This window comes from Heteronotia binoei, chromosome 20 (genome assembly GCF_032191835.1).
Source record: "Heteronotia binoei isolate CCM8104 ecotype False Entrance Well chromosome 20, APGP_CSIRO_Hbin_v1, whole genome shotgun sequence".
In the NCBI taxonomy this organism is placed as follows: domain Eukaryota; kingdom Metazoa; phylum Chordata; class Lepidosauria; order Squamata; family Gekkonidae; genus Heteronotia; species Heteronotia binoei.
Window position 1 is genome coordinate 37,660,804 of NC_083242.1, and position 15,370 is coordinate 37,676,173.

The 15,370-nt window shown below is 49.4% G+C and overlaps 1 protein-coding gene across 1 annotated transcript in view; it reads right to left on the minus strand.

Annotated features, from left to right (window-relative positions):
* Positions 1-15,370, minus strand: part of MYH11 (myosin heavy chain 11) — a 107,550-nt gene that overhangs the window by 22,411 nt on the left and 69,769 nt on the right. Inside the window, 10 exon segments of the mRNA XM_060260978.1 lie at positions 2,416-2,531; positions 2,533-2,629; positions 2,737-3,032; positions 4,361-4,498; positions 6,173-6,379; positions 7,418-7,549; positions 8,147-8,255; positions 11,056-11,216; positions 11,337-11,406; positions 13,210-13,331. Of these exon segments, the coding sequence (XP_060116961.1) occupies positions 2,416-2,531; positions 2,533-2,629; positions 2,737-3,032; positions 4,361-4,498; positions 6,173-6,379; positions 7,418-7,549; positions 8,147-8,255; positions 11,056-11,216; positions 11,337-11,406; positions 13,210-13,331 (1,448 nt within the window).

A 15,370-nucleotide genomic window follows, 5' to 3' on the forward strand; every position in this document is an offset into this window, starting at 1 on the left:
ATAGAGGTTTACAAGATAATGCATGGGATGGAGAAAGTAGAGAAAGAAGTACTTTTTTCCCTTTCTCACAATACAAGAACTCGTGGGCATTCGATGAAATTGCTGAGCAGACAGGTTTAAAACGGACAAAAGGAAGTACTTCTTCACCCAAAGGGTGATTAACATGTGGAATTCACTGCCACAGGAGGTGGTGGCGGCCACAAGTATAGCCACCTTCAAGAAGGGTTTAGATAAAAATATGGAGCACAGGTCCATCAGTGGCTATTAGCCACAGTGTATGTGTGTATATAAAATTTTTTGCCACTGTGTGACACAGAGTGTTGGACTTGATGGGCTGTTGGCCTGATCCAACATGGCTTCTCTTATGTTCTTATGCCCTTTCAAGGACAACTCTGCAAGAGCTATGGCTGACCCAAGGCAATTCCAGCAGCTGCAAGTGGAGGAGAGGGGAATCAAACCCGGTTCTCCCAGATAAGAGAGCTCTGGCTGACCCAAGACCATTCCAGCAGGTGCAAGTGGAGGAGTGGGGAATCAAACCCAGTTCTCCCAGATAAGAGAGCTATGGCTGACCCAAGGCCATTCCAGCAGCTGCAAGTGGAGGAGAGGGGAATCAAACCCGGTTCTCCCAGATAAGAGAGCTCTGGCTGACCCAAGGCCATTCCAGCAGCTGCAAGTGGAGGAGTGGGGAATCAAACCCGGTTCTCCCAGATAAGAGAGCTATGGCTGACCCAAGGCCATTCCAGCAGCTGCAAGTGGAGGAGAGGGGAATCGAACCCGGTTCTCCCAGATAAGAATCCGCGCACTTCAGCACTTTAAACATGCTTAAAACATCAGCACTTGTTGGCCTGAAAGTTGCTTTCTTTGTATCTCTCCCATGGGATCCAGGGAACTGGGCAAAGGAAGCTCTGGCTCTTTCCTTCCTTCCCCAGGGGCCAGGAGAGGGAAGAGCCTCAGCCAATAGAAGGAAGAGAGGCTTGGCTCAGTAGCTCTGCTGTGCAATTGAGAGAGCCTGGCAAAGCAAGCTCTCCTTCCCCCCTTCCTCCCCAAGGGAGGAGCATCCAATAGAGAAAATAGAGGCTTTGTTCTGTAGCTCCTGTGTAATTGAGCAAGCCTGGCAAAGCAAGCTGTGATGGAGAAGGAAGCAAGAAAGTGGGAGGATAGAAAATTGTTCAGGGGCCTGATAGGAGCCGTCTGAGGGCCTCATTCAGCTCCAGGGCCACATGTTTGACACCCCTGCTTTAAAGAGTCCCGCTCTCGGGTGGAATTATCACGTTGCCAGCATTCCCGTGGTTGCCCGCAAAAGTTTCTCACATCAAGTACAAAACATAACAGTCGCTCATGCTGCTTTGGACCCTTCTGAGGCAACGAGGCCTCCCAATCCAGAACAGCAACTAAAGACAGCAGAAGGGAACCAGAGTCCAGAAACAAGGACCGGGGTTTCCAGGCTAAGACTGCCTTGGGACCTGCCAGGCCAAGGCAAGTTTGAACACCCAGCTGTCACTATCTCGGGATGCCCTGGCTGCAGGGAACATGGAAAGGAATCCTCTGGGCTCGGGGGGGCTCCCAAGGTGCAAGCGGCCACGTGCCATTCACTAGTGGCTGACAGGACAATCCTGTCTCCTTGCCCTGTTCTGAAGGCTTGGAGCTTAGGAAGAGAAGGGCTGGGAGACCTTAACCCCTTCCCTTCTAGTTCTGTGGCCAACCGAGGACTGGGGGAAATTGTCTGAGGCACAACCGTCTCCTCTGCAGGGATCACTTTGTAGAAAAATAGCTGGTGGGACTCATTAGCATAACTCATTAGCATATGCCAACCCCCACCAGCCAAAAGCAACCCGACACAAGAAAGGAGAGCCCCAGGCGAGCGAGGCCTGCTTGGGATGGCTAGAGATCCAGCCAGCCCAAGCAGGCATCGCTCGCCTGGGGCTCTCCCTGGCTACCCCCCCACCCCAGTCAAAAGTCCAGAAAGCCACCCGCTGCCCAAAAGCACATCAGAAGTGGAGAAAGGGTGGCGTGGGCTTCTCCAGGGGTTAATGAGGCTGCTGGGGGTGCGGCAAAGCCCCTGGTGGCTGGCTGGCTGCCCGCTCTCCTAACCCAGGGATTGTTATGCAGCTGCTCCTACTATTCAATGGACAAGGTAGGTGGGGAGAAAGAGGGGGAACCCTCAGAAAGGTTCAGGAGCTGTGCTCCTGTGAGCTCCTGCTGAATTTAAGCCTGGCCCTCAGAATACATGGCCTTCACCCCTTATTTCTGCCTCACACCTAAGGAGGTTTGAGTTCAGCAGGATCACGTGGCAGCCATCCCAGCATTCTGTTCTGTGCATTTCCCCCACAATGCCTTGCGAGATCACCACTGGCCCCGCTCTGCTGGCGGAAACGGTCCTGCCTGGAGGGCCCTGCGGAGCATCATTGGCCGTACCGGAGCTCCTGCTGCGTGGCCGTGCTGTCCAGGGTGTCCTCCAGCTCCGTCTTCAGGGCCTCCAGCTCCTCCCCCAGGTCTCGCTTCTGCTTCTCTGCTTTGTTCCGCGCCGCCCGCATCCGAATCGAGGTCCTCCTGGAGGTCGGAGATGTGGGCTTCCAACTCCCGGATCTTCTTGAGAGCGTTGTTTTTCTGGCCGATTTCATCTTCAAGTCTGGTTTAAAACAAAACCAAAAGTGTAACAGCAGGGGCAGCGTGTGGGGGTTGCTGGGTGCACCATTCACTCCCAACCCTTTGCCACTCTTTGTCGCCACCCCCCACCTGGCCAAGGCTGCCTGGAGCTCCTCCTCCTTCTTGGCCAGCTGCATCTTCAGCTCGGCTATCTGGGCCTGGAGGTCGGCAATCTGCTCGTGGAGGTCGCTGGCATCCCCCTCGAGCTTCCGCTTCATCTTCTCCAGCTCCTGCCGGCCTTTCTCTTCCTTCTTCAGCCGGACTTCCAGCTCCGAAATCATCGACTCGTGCTTGTTCTTCAGCTTGGTCAAGTTTTTGGCCTTCTCCTCCTCTTCCGCCAGGTTGGTTGTCAGGTCGCTGATCCGCTCCTCGAGGAGTTTCCTTTCCTGTGTCCAAAGAGAAACGGCACTTTGTCAGAGCTGCAAACGCAGACCGTGTGCCCGTAACATATACAAACGGAAAGATTCCCAGGAAACGGAACAGGAGCTGCCTCCTGATACCTTTTTTCTTTAAAAAAAAATAAATTTTAGTTTATTTTAACAAACAGAAAACAATACAAAAATAAAAATTAACATTGCCTTATGCAAAGTTTTAAAAGTTCATATAAAAACACAAAAAAACCCACTCATCAATCTACAGTACAACAAAATCCAAATACTTCGGAGGAATAACTTCCTCAGCAGAAGCATTCGTATTCACAAATGCAAGAAAGGGGAGCCATTTCTCTACTAATTATTCTTATAACACGAGGATTCCATTGCTAATATCTGTGTAGACAGCTTGTCCTGAATCGTTATGCCTCTGACTTTCAAAAACCATTCTTCGAGGGAAAGAATCTTATTCATCTTCTATTTTTTTGGGCTAGCAGAAATTTCCCTGCTAACAATAAGAGAAATAAGTTCCCTTTTTAATGGAGTGATCAAACTTTCAGGCCAGAGATTCAAAAGTATTGATTTGGGAGTTAACAGAACCAAACGACTCACTATTTCTGAGATTTTAGAAACTAACAATGCCCAATAAGGTTTAATTTTCCTCCCGACACCTTGTTCTTCTTTTGCCCTTGCACAATGATCAACCTGCAGTGGATATTCGGTTGCCAGAGTCCCAAAGTTCAAATCTCAACCAGCTTTGGGGCAAAGCTCTTTCAACCTAACCCACCTCACAAGGCTGTTGTGCAGCATGTCTCCTGCTGGAAAGGACTATCCAAATAAAGCCATTCTAAGTACAGACTTCAAAAATATTCTGGGCAGGGCTTTTTTTTGTAGAAAAAGCCCAGCAGGTACTCATTTGCATATTAGGCCACACCCTCTGATGTCACGACTGTTTCACACAAAGCTTTTTGGTAGAAAACCCCTCAGCAGGAACTCATTTGCATATTAGGCCATGCCCCCGATGTCACCATTGTTTCCACACAGGGCTTTTTTGTAGAAAAAGTCCAGCAGGAACTCATTTGCACATTAGGCCACACCCCCTGTCACCGAGTCTCCCTTACTCACAAGACCTATGTGCCAGTAATCATGCCCCATATCAATCTCACGCTTCCCACTCTGCTGGATTTTGCCAGCCCTTTTGGCAACAGTGTTGACCCACTGCAAATCTCCCTGAGGTTTCAGCTGCTGCGTGGCCCCCTGGGCTGCCACCCCCCCCCCCCTGCCCTGGCTTGCCCAGATTTTAGAGAGCAGGGAAGGGGGCCCTCCAACACACACACACACACCTTGGAGAGCTTGATGTTCTGGTCATCCATGACCAAGAGGTCGTCTTCCAGTTTCTTGATCTTGGCCTCAGCCGTGACCTTCTCAAGCTGCAGCTTCTGCCTGGCGGCTTCTTCTTCTTCTAGCTGCTCCTCCAGCTCCTGAGGGGGGGGGGGCAGAAAAATACAGATGAGCCCCAGGGAAATAACACCCCCCCCCCAGCAGAGAGACCCCCCCCTCTTTCTCTACAGCAGGCTTTTTCAGCACATGAGGTGCAGGTGAGAACTTCTCAAAGCTAAATGAAGGATTCCATCGGCCAACCCAGCTGCAGAGGCAAGCTGAATTGTCAAAGAAAGACGACTCCAAAGAAGAAGATATTGGATTTATATCCTGCCCTATACTCTGAATCTCAGAGCAGCTCACAATCTCCTTTATCCGCCCCCACACACAACAAACACTCTGTGAGGTAGGTGGGGCTGAGAGAGCTCTCCTAGAAGCTGCCCTTTCAAGGACCACTCCTGCGAGAGCTAAGGCTGACCCAAGGCCATTCCAGCAGGTGCAAGTGGAGGAGTGGGGAATCAATCCCGGTTCTCCCAGATAAGAGAGCTCTGGCTGACCCAAAGCCATTCCTGCAGCTGCAAGTGGAGGAGGGGGGAATCAAACCCGGTTCTCCCAGATAAGAGAGCTCTGGCTGACCCAAAGCCATTCCTGCAGCTGCAAGTGGAGGAGGGGGGAATCAAACCCGGTTCTCCCAGATAAGAGAGCTCTGGCTGACCCAAAGCCATTCCTGCAGCTGCAAGTGGAGGAGGGGGGAATCAAACCCGGTTCTCCCAGATAAGAGAGCTCTGGCTGACCCAAGGCCATTCCAGCAGGTGCAAGTGGAGGAGTGGGGAATCAATCCCGATTCTCCCAGATAAGAGAGCTCTGGCTGACCCAAGGCCATTCCAGCAGGTGCAAGTGGAGGAGTGGGGAATCAAACCCGGTTCTCCCAGATAAGAGTCCACACACTTCACCACTACACCAAACTGGCTCTCACACACGCTATCTGAGAGCATGTTTTACATTGCCATATAAGACCAGGGGCACAACTTCAGAGCTCAGAAAACTTTGGCTGTTCTGGAGGCAGAAAAAGCAGGACTCTAGTCCTCATGGGGGAACCACCATTTTAGAAGAAGGCAATATCTGCTCCAGGTGTTTCTCCTCCTGAGCCCACCCCCACTTCTCTGTTCTGTCCCCCCCCCAGTCCTATTACAAATGACTGCCTTTCTCAACCAACTGGGTTCATAATGCTGGGGGGGGGGGGCAGGGTTCCTGCCTTGGAAAAATGCAGTACCAACCCTTGCCTCTGCCTCCCCAGTGCAGAAGAGGAGGCGACAGCTCCAGAGACAGACAAGGCCCTGAGTGGCATTTTTGGCCACGCCTAACTTATGCCCTCCAAGCCTCTTTGGGGTGGGCATTTGCAGGGCAGCTTCAGGGCATTTCCCAAACAGCCGCCTCCCCTTCTGGGTCTGCAGTATCAGCTGGTTCCAAGCTAGTACCCAAAGAGGGATTGTGGACCCAGGTGGGCGGCCAGGTCGATGCCTGGGAATTAAAGCTCATTTCCAGACTACAGAGATCACTTCCCCTGGAGAAAATGGATCCTTTGGAGGGTGAACTTTGCAGCACTGTATCCCGCTGAGGTCCCTGCCCTCCACAGCGCCATCCCCAAATTTTCAGGAGTTTCCCTACCCTCCGTCCCCTGCCCTTCCAGGGCATTGCCCCGGGTGTCTATGTGCGGGGCTTGCCCAGAGAACTGGCCCCAGGTGCCTGCTCCCAGCCAGCCAGCGGTGAGTTACCAGCATCTGCTGCTGCATCTTCTTCTTCTCGGCTTGCAGCTGCTGGCCGTGCTCTTCTTCCTCCTCGATCCGGGCCTCCATCTCGTGCAGGATCTCCTCCAGCTCCTGCTTCTTGGCGGCCAGACGGATCCGCATCTCCTCGGCCTCTGCGAAGAGCTCCGTCTCAGCCTGGAGCTGCTCCTGGAGGAGGTTCTTCTCCTCACACAGCTGGGCGCAAACACAGAAGGGTACAGTCAAAACTGAGGCAAGGCTCAAGTTTGAGGGTAGCCCTTTTATGCCAGCCAGGATGTCCAGATACACAGAAGTTTGGGGGAACTGACCATTCTTTTTTGCACTTGAAGGGATTGCAGACTAGACTACATAATCCAGCATTCCCAGCACAAAATCTTTGAGACAGAATCCTGAAGCTACATAATGTAAACTTCCATTTACAAAACACACATGCAGAAAACCAGATTAAGGCTGCTTGAACATGTCGAAAATTGTCATTTGCTGCTGCTTCAAAGGCAGCGTATGGAGCATCCACACAGCAGTTTCCCCCACTCTTTCCTTGCCTCAACCCCCCATGGCCCCCATTTCTCCCTTTAATAGAAGTTTTTAACAAAAAAATGATAATAGCTAGATTGCTATAGCATTACAACATTATGGTGCTCTGGTACCACTATATCTCCAGCTTTCTTACAAAAAAAACCCTTTAGCCTTTTTTATTACATAGATATAAGGGGAAAGGTGCAGCATTGGTATATCATCTTTAATTTACAAAATGCAATAAAGTGCTCAGAGTAAGGCTGCTTCCACACAGAAAATTTTTCATGTAACTCTTGTTGTTGCTATGAATGTAGCATTTGCAGTGTAAATAGAGAATCTACACAGCTGCTTTCCCCACACTTCCTTTGCCTCAGCTCCCTACAGCCGCTTCTCCTCTCTAATATAGGACTTTTTATTTTAAAACAGGTAGTAGCTAGATTTTTCTAGTGTTTCTGTTGCCACTATTTGCCTAGCTTTCTTCTTTTTTCCTTTTTTTTTAAAAAAAGCCTTTTTAATTGCACAGAGATAAGAGGAAAGGTGCGCACTGCATCTTTCTGCTTATAACTCTGCAATGAAAAGGGCTAGAGAAGGAGGATCATCAGACTTTAATTATAAGTACTTTTAAGTAATGGAAAATATCAGCTCTTTTGCTCCAACCCAACTCCACACTCCTTGTTTACATACAGGGACAGAAAAATATTCATGCCAACACTGCACCTGGTTGTGTTTCTGTTCCAGCTCCTTCAGTTCACTTTCCGCCTTCGTTTGTCTCTCCTTCACTGACTTGAGCTCTTCATCTTTGGCCTGCATTTCTTCTTCTTGGCGTGTGACCTGCAGCAGCGGTTTCACCTAGAAGAGAAGGATTTGGAGCTGTTTCCTCAAGTTTTTCCTGCCAGGTCAAACCACCAGCTCAAACCGCGCCCTTGCCCCAAGACTTGGATATCCAGAGGGCATTAACTGGCTGCCCTCCCAGGGAACAGAGACAGAGGGGCTTTTTGCAGGGCACCGCATTCCTTCTCTTGCACCATGTCTGTGGCTTCCAGATCCCATCTCATTCCCCTCAAGCAACATTACAATCTTCTTCATTAGAATACAAAGAACAACTCGTCCAGCCCTCTGTCCCCTTAAATTTGACTCAAATGCTCAGGTTGCAGGATGGGGCGTTGGGGAGTCACCAAGGAGGAGGAATTCTGACTGCGTCTTTGCACCCCTTCACACTGCAGAAGGGACTGCCAGAAAGGGCATTCTTGGTAGGGCAGGTAAGCAGAAGATCTGAGGGTTTGAATTGCACTTTGCAGCTGGTTTGGTGCAGCCCAGAAAGGCCAAAACCGAGTGCAGAAGGGTCCTGATATTTCAGGCCTGCAAGGAGGCACTTCAGTGCCAGCCAAAGCTCTCAGGCAGTCTTCAAGGGCAGCCCCACAAACAGGGTGCCAAGAAAACACTTACTTTGGTAAAGAGTCGCCACCACTGCCAATTCCTCAGCTTCAGGTAAGCGGCACAATTCCTCTGGATGACCTTCATTGCCGTCAGCTGCTGCTGCCTCTTGGCAAACGCTCTGCAAAGGAAACACACCGCGGCTGCTTAGTTCGTTCTGACCATGGGGCCCCGATCCAGCTGCGGAAGCGCAACTCAGACACCACGATGCGAGGACACCTTATGTGCAAATGCATGGAAAGGAGGTTTACAAGATAATGCATGGGATGGAGAAAGTAGAGAAAGAAGTACTTTTCTCCCTTTCTCACAATACAAGAACTCGTGGGCATTCGATGAAATTGCTGAGCAGACAGGTTAAAACGGATAAAAGGAAGTCCTTCTTCACCCAAAGGGTGATTAACTTGTGGAATTCACTGCCACAGGAGGCGGTGGCGGCCACAAGCATAGCTACCTTCAAGAGGGGTTTAGATAAAAATATGGAGCAGAGGTCCATCAGTGGCTATTAGCCATAGCGTGTGTGTGTGTGTGTGTGTGTGTGTGTATATATATATATATATATATAATTTTTTTTGGCCACTGTGTGACACAGAGTGTTGGACTGGATGGGCCATTGGCCTGATCTAACATGGCTTCTCTTATGTTCTTATGAGGTACACTCAAATAGCCTTTTGGAAGGGGGAGGGAGGGATTCCCTGTTTTCCTCTCATGGCCACCGTGAACGCAAAAGCCAATGCAAAATAGTAAAGAGTCCAGTAGCAACTTTAAGGCTGTGATCATACATGCTAAATAATGCAGTTTCAATCCACTTTCAATGCACTTTTAAACTGGATTTTGCCAGTTCACACTGTAAAATCCAGTTGTAAAGTACACTGAAAGTGATTGAAACTGTATTATTTATCATGTGCGATCGCAGCTCAAACAAAGAAATTGTTGCTGTTGCATAAGTTTTTGGGAAACACAGCTCTCTTTGTCAGATGCACAGGGAGCTGTGTTTATCTAAAGCTTCTGCTACAACTAAATTTTTTAGTCTTAAAGATGCTACTGGACTCTTTGCTAGTATTTTGCAACAATAGACTAGCACAGACAACTCCTCTGGATCTGAAAGCAAATGCAGACTCCACAAGGAGAGATCCCCCTCCAGCCCCACAGCTATTCCTGGAGTGCTTTTTGTCTTTGTCTTCTCATGGATTAGATTTGAGCCCAGCAGCCCCATGGAAATCAGCAAGCATTTCAAAGCAGAAGCTTTCAAGAGTCTGGATTCCCTTTGTCAGATACTACAGACCCGTAAAGCTTTGCCACTTCAATGCTTCTACCCTGGGAGTCTTCTTGGTCTCTTAAGGAACGACAGGACTCAAATTTGGCTCTTCTATGGCAGGCCGCCATGGCGGCTCTCTGAAACTGTTCTTATGGGTTACAGTTTTGATTACTGGCAATTTTTTTAAAAGGCAGGGAAAACGGCCACCAGAAATTGGGAAAGGGCACTAGGTTTGGGTAGGGAAGGTGGGGAAATTTCTCCCTTTCCTGGCACCCACCCAGCTGTTTTTAGAAAATGGGTGGGCTCAGGTGGGGCTTTTTGCTGAGCAAGGTTTCAGATTGGCCACTTGAGATTTGATTTGGCTATGTGGGTTTTTAAAAATGTTACTGCTGCCGCCGCAACACAAGGAGTTACACCGTGTAACTATTGGTAAGCTGTGGCAGCCATTTTGTGACTTCCTCCAGCTCCTGTGGCAGTCAGGTTGGCAGCCATTTTGAGAACATAAGAACATAAGAGAAGCCATGTTGGATCAGGCCAATAGCCCATCCAGTCCAACACTCTGTGTCACACAGTGGCAAAAAATTTTATATATACACACACACTGTGGCTAATAGCCACTGATGGACCTCTGCTCCATATTTTTATCTAAACCCCTCTTGAAGGTGGCTATGCTTGTGACCGCCACCACCTCCTGTGGCAGTGAATTCCACATGTTAATCACCCTTTGGGTGAAGAAGTACTTCCTTTTATCCGTTTTAACCTGTCTGCTCATCGAATGCCCACGAGTTCTTGTATTGTGAGAAAGGGAGAAAAGTACTTCTTTCTCCATCCCATGCATTATCTTGTAAACCTCTATCATGTCACCCCGCAGTCGACGTTTCTCCAAGCTAAAGAGTCCCAAGCGATAGGCTGTGCCTATCTTGCTGCGCTGGAATTCCAAAGGTGCCTGAAGGCTCAAAAAAGGTTGGGGTCCCCAACGTATGGGTTGAAGGATACAGGGCTGAAGAGCCCCCAGTTCTGGGTCTTGGACTGCGTGTCCGAGGTCGAGTGACTCCACATACCCTCCCTGACACAGCTGAAGGACCATACCTAGGGTTGCCAATCCCCGGGTGGGGGCAGGGGATCTCCCGGTTTGGAGGCCCTCCCCCCACTTCAGGGTCATCAGAAAGTGGTGGGGAGGGAAATGTCTGCTGGGCGCTCCATTATTCCCTATGGAGACCAATCCCCATAGGGTATAATGAGGAATGATCTGAAGTACCTGGGGCTTTGGGGGGGGGGGCTGTTTTTTGAGGTAGATGAACCAAATTTGCAGCATAGGATCTGATGCCTCTCCTCAAGACACCCTCCAAGTTTCAAAAGGCTTGGACCAGGGGATCCAATTCTATGAGCCCCAAAAGAAGGTGCCCCTGTCCTTCACTATTTCCAATGGAGGGAAGGCATTTCAAAGGGGTGCAGTTGCTTTAAATGTGATGGCCAGAACTCCCTTTGGAGTTCAATGATGCTTGTCACCACCTTGCTCCTGGCTCCACCCCCAATGTCTCCTGGCTCCACCCCCAAAGTCTCCTGGCTCCACCCCGAAAGTCCCAGATATTTCTTGAATTGAACTTGGCAACCCTAAGCCTGCCTGGTCCAAAACTCCACTCCCCGTTCTGGGGAGCCGCCTTACTTCCTAGCCAGATAGCCCCGACTCTGGGCTTGGAAGGTGATGATGACATCTGTGATCTTCAGGTCTCGTTCCTCTTCCAGGTGGGCCAGGACACCCGTTCGGAAGAAGATCTTGCTCTGCCCAATCCGGTACAAGTTGGGATCCAGTTCCAGGGCTTTGATCTATGGGGAGCGGAAGGAAGGAAGGGAAGTCTTGAGATGCCAGAGGGGACATGGGAGCAGTCCACTTGCACAGGCAAAATGAAGCAGGGTGCAAATGGACAAGGAATTGTCATCACTCACCATAAGGACGCACGCCTGCTTCCCATCCATAAATCCCTTGGGAATCGCATTTGCAGCAAGAATTTCATAGCTATGGAGGAGTCGAAGAAACACAATAACGTTACTCCGCTTGCATTCAATGATCTTTTCCAGAGTCATTTAATCTGGAATTGCTATTAACTGCTCACTCATTCCTTTAATAGAATGACTATAATCAGTTCCGCAGGGCATGCAAAACTATTCTTTTCCAAATGGCCTACAAGACTGAATCCTGAAATGACATCCAGCCATCTGATATACGGTACATCGTTTTGTATTATAGCACCTTATCTGTTGTGGTTTTAATTAATCTATTTATTTAATGTATTTTATTGTATAATATATTTACTGTACGTCATAGCACTTTCCATGTTTGTGAGCTGCCCTGAGCCTGCCTTGGCGGGGAGGGCGGGATATAAATAAAAATTATTATTATAAGGGAGAGAGAGAAAATTATTATTATAAGAGAGAGAGAGAGAGAGATTAATGACAACACTAGCCAATACATTGCAGTCTTCTGTTTTCTGTGGTATCATCCCACATCTTTTTAGAAGTGGCTTGTGGCCATCTTTTTGGCCTTAGGTGGAATTGCGGTGACAATCTTGTACACGGAGTAGGGGCAGTTAGGACAGCCCCCATGCTTGGCTCCGTAGGTCACTTCAGGCAGCCATTGACCACCACCCCACCCCAGCTCTACACACAACAGCTCTACACACAACAGCTTCCCTTGCATTTAACAAAAGGTATTCATGCCAGCTCATTTCCTCTTCAAAAACAGTGCTTTGTGGGGATCAGCCACGGAGAAGTTAAGGCAGAATGAAATGTTTTGACAGTGTTATCCTAAGCAGAGTTATTCCCAAGTTCACTAAAGTCACTGGGATCAGGGGGGTGGTTAGGACAGCACTCCTATGATTCAAAGGACCCCTGTGGATGCTACCTGAAGCTCTCGGTTCTGCCAGTCCCTCTTCAGGTTTTCAGCTGCCTTCCTTCCTGCCGTAAATAAGTCCAAGCCTATTTCTCCCCACCCCAATTCTCTGCAGCCCCAGACTCTAATTATTTAACATGATGGATTCAAGGTGTGACTCAAAAGCCAGGGATGTTATTATTTCAAGGAGATCTTCCAGGGATTTGGGAGCTACGCTTTCACTGCCATTTACAGGCTCTCTAGAGGACATTAGAAGAAGATGTGCATCTCTTCTTTAGTTTTAGAAGGGGCATAGAATCATAGAGTCGGAAGGGACCTCCAGGGTCATCTAGTCCAACCCCCTGCACAATGCAGGAAATTCACAAACACCTCCCCCTAAATTCACAGGATCCGCACTGCTGTCAGATGGCCATCTAGCCTCTGTTGAAAAACCTCCAAGGAAGGAGAGCCCACCACCTCCTGAGGAAGCCTGAACTGTTAAAGTACGGCTCATCTGAATGTGGGTTTTTAACCCTCTGGCTTGGACTAACTTTTGTGATCGTTGGCTACTTCAACAGTGTTGGATCTTATGACTGTCTTTAGCTAAAGTGGATGTCCTTGAAGGGGAAAATACTTCTTCCAGTGAAGAATAACTTTTGCTGACGGAGAAAAGTCTTCCTTCAACAAAGGAAAAAGTCATCATTTTTGGCAGAATCTTACCAGACAAGTTCATGTTTATCCCTTGCTGTTTTATGGTGTATCGGTTTTGTTGGTTACCCATCCTGGGTCCCAGTTTTCTGGCACAGAGGCCAGCCTATAAATGCCCTGAATAAATAAAAAAATATTCTACAGAGAGCCGCAGCCTCCTCCAACAATGCAACTCAAGACCATCACTCGACCTCCTGAACTCACTGGGGAATCTCAGCATGACCCGCCCTAAGGAGGCCTTACCGCTGGCGGAACTCCTGGAAGACAATTCTGTTGGGGAAGCCCTGGCGGCAGATTCGGATCCCCTCCAAGACACCGTTACACCGGAGCTGTTCCAGGACCAAGTGGGCATCCAGTTTCCCTGACTGCAAAGGGAGAAAGAACCCTTTTACATTGGTCATCCAGCACACGGGCAATAAGAACATAAGAGAAGCCATGTTGGATCAGGCCAGTGGCCCATCCAGTCCAACACTCTGCATCACAGTAGCCAAAAACCCAGGTGCCATCAGGAGGTCCACCAGTGGGGCCAGGGCACTAGAAGCGCTCCCCCTGTTGCCCCCCCCCCACAAGAACCAAGAATACAGAGCATCACTGCCCCAGACATAAGAACATAAGAGAAGCCCTGTTGGATAAGGCCAATGGCCCATCCAGTCCAACACTCTGTGTCACATAAGAACATAAGAGAAGCCCTGTTGGATCAGGCCAGTGGCCCATCCAGTCCAACACTCTGTGTCACATAAGAACATAAGAGAAGCCCTGTTGGATAAGGCCAATGGCCCATCCAGTCCAACACTCTGTGTCACATAAGAACATAAGAGAAGCCCTGTTGGATCAGGCCAGTGGCCCATCCAGTCCAACACTCTGCATCACAGTAGCCAAAAACCCAGGTGCCATCAGGAGGTCCACCAGTGGGGCCAGGGCACTAGAAGCGCTCCCCCTGTTGCCCCCCCCCACAAGAACCAAGAATACAGAGCATCACTGCCCCAGACATAAGAACATAAGAGAAGCCCTGTTGGATAAGGCCAATGGCCCATCCAGTCCAACACTCTGTGTCACATAAGAACATAAGAGAAGCCCTGTTGGATCAGGCCAGTGGCCCATCCAGTCCAACACTCTGTGTCACATAAGAACATAAGAGAAGCCCTGTTGGATCAGGCCAGTGGCCCATCCAGTCCAACACTCTGCGTCACATAAGAACATAAGAGAAGCCCTGTTGGATCAGGCCAGTGGCCCATCCAGTCCAACACTCTGCGTCACATAAGAACATAAGAGAAGCCCTGTTGGATCAGGCCAGTGGCCCATCCAGTCCAACACTCTGTGTCACATAAGAACATAAGAGAAGCCATGTCGGATCAGGCCAGTGGCCCATCCAATCCAACATTCTGTGTCACACAGTGGCCAAAACCCAGGTGCGATCAAGAGGTCTATCAGTGGGGCCAGGACACTAGAAGCCCTCTCACTGCTATAGATGTTGATCCAATCCCCTCTTGAAGCTGTCTATGCTTGTAGCTGCCACCGCCTCCTGTGGCAGTGAATTCCATGTGTTAATCACCCTTTGGGTGATGAAGTAATGAAAGAAAGAAGAACAGAGACGAGGAGACATCCCCCCCTTCAAAAGCTCCATGGAAGGATGTGTGGTTTACATCATTAGGACCCTTTCTACCCTACAAACTCCACCATAAAGGTTTTAGACCTTTATGGTTTCTCCCCCAAACTCCTGGGAGTTGTAATTCAATCAAGGGGTGCTGAGAATTCGGTTAGAGATCCTCAGCTCATCCTCTGAGCACAAGTCCCAAGAAAAATAAAACATTGGAAGTGTGTTGTGTTAAACATTAAACATCTATGTTGCAAATATATTGCAAAATAAAAACTTTGTCCACAAAAGGAACTGTGCCGTGTGTTCTGCAGCATGGACACATGACAGAACAGGCTCCATTCAGCCAGACAGGGGGCAAAGAGGCTGGGTCAGCAGCATGTGCCAGTCTCGTGTAGTGGTTAAGTGTGCAGACTCTTATCTGGGACAACCGGGTTTGATTCCCCACTCCTCCACTTGCAGCTGCTGGAATAGCCTTGGGTCAGCCAGAGCTCTCTTATCTGGGAGAACCGGGTTTGATTCCCCACTCCTCCACTTGCAGCTGCTGGAATGGCCTTGGGTCAGCCATAGTGGTTAAATGTGCAGACTCTTATCTGGGAGAACCGGGTTTGATTCCTTCTCCTCCACTTGCACCTGCTGGAATGGCCTTGGGTCAGCCACAGCTATTGCAGAAGTTGTCCTTGAAAGGGCAGCTTCTGGGAGAGCCCTCTCAGCCCCACCCATCTCACAGGCTGTCTGTTGTGGGGGAGGAAGATAAAGGAGATCGTAGGCTGCTCTGAGCCTCTGTCCTTGAAAGGGCAGCTTCTGGGA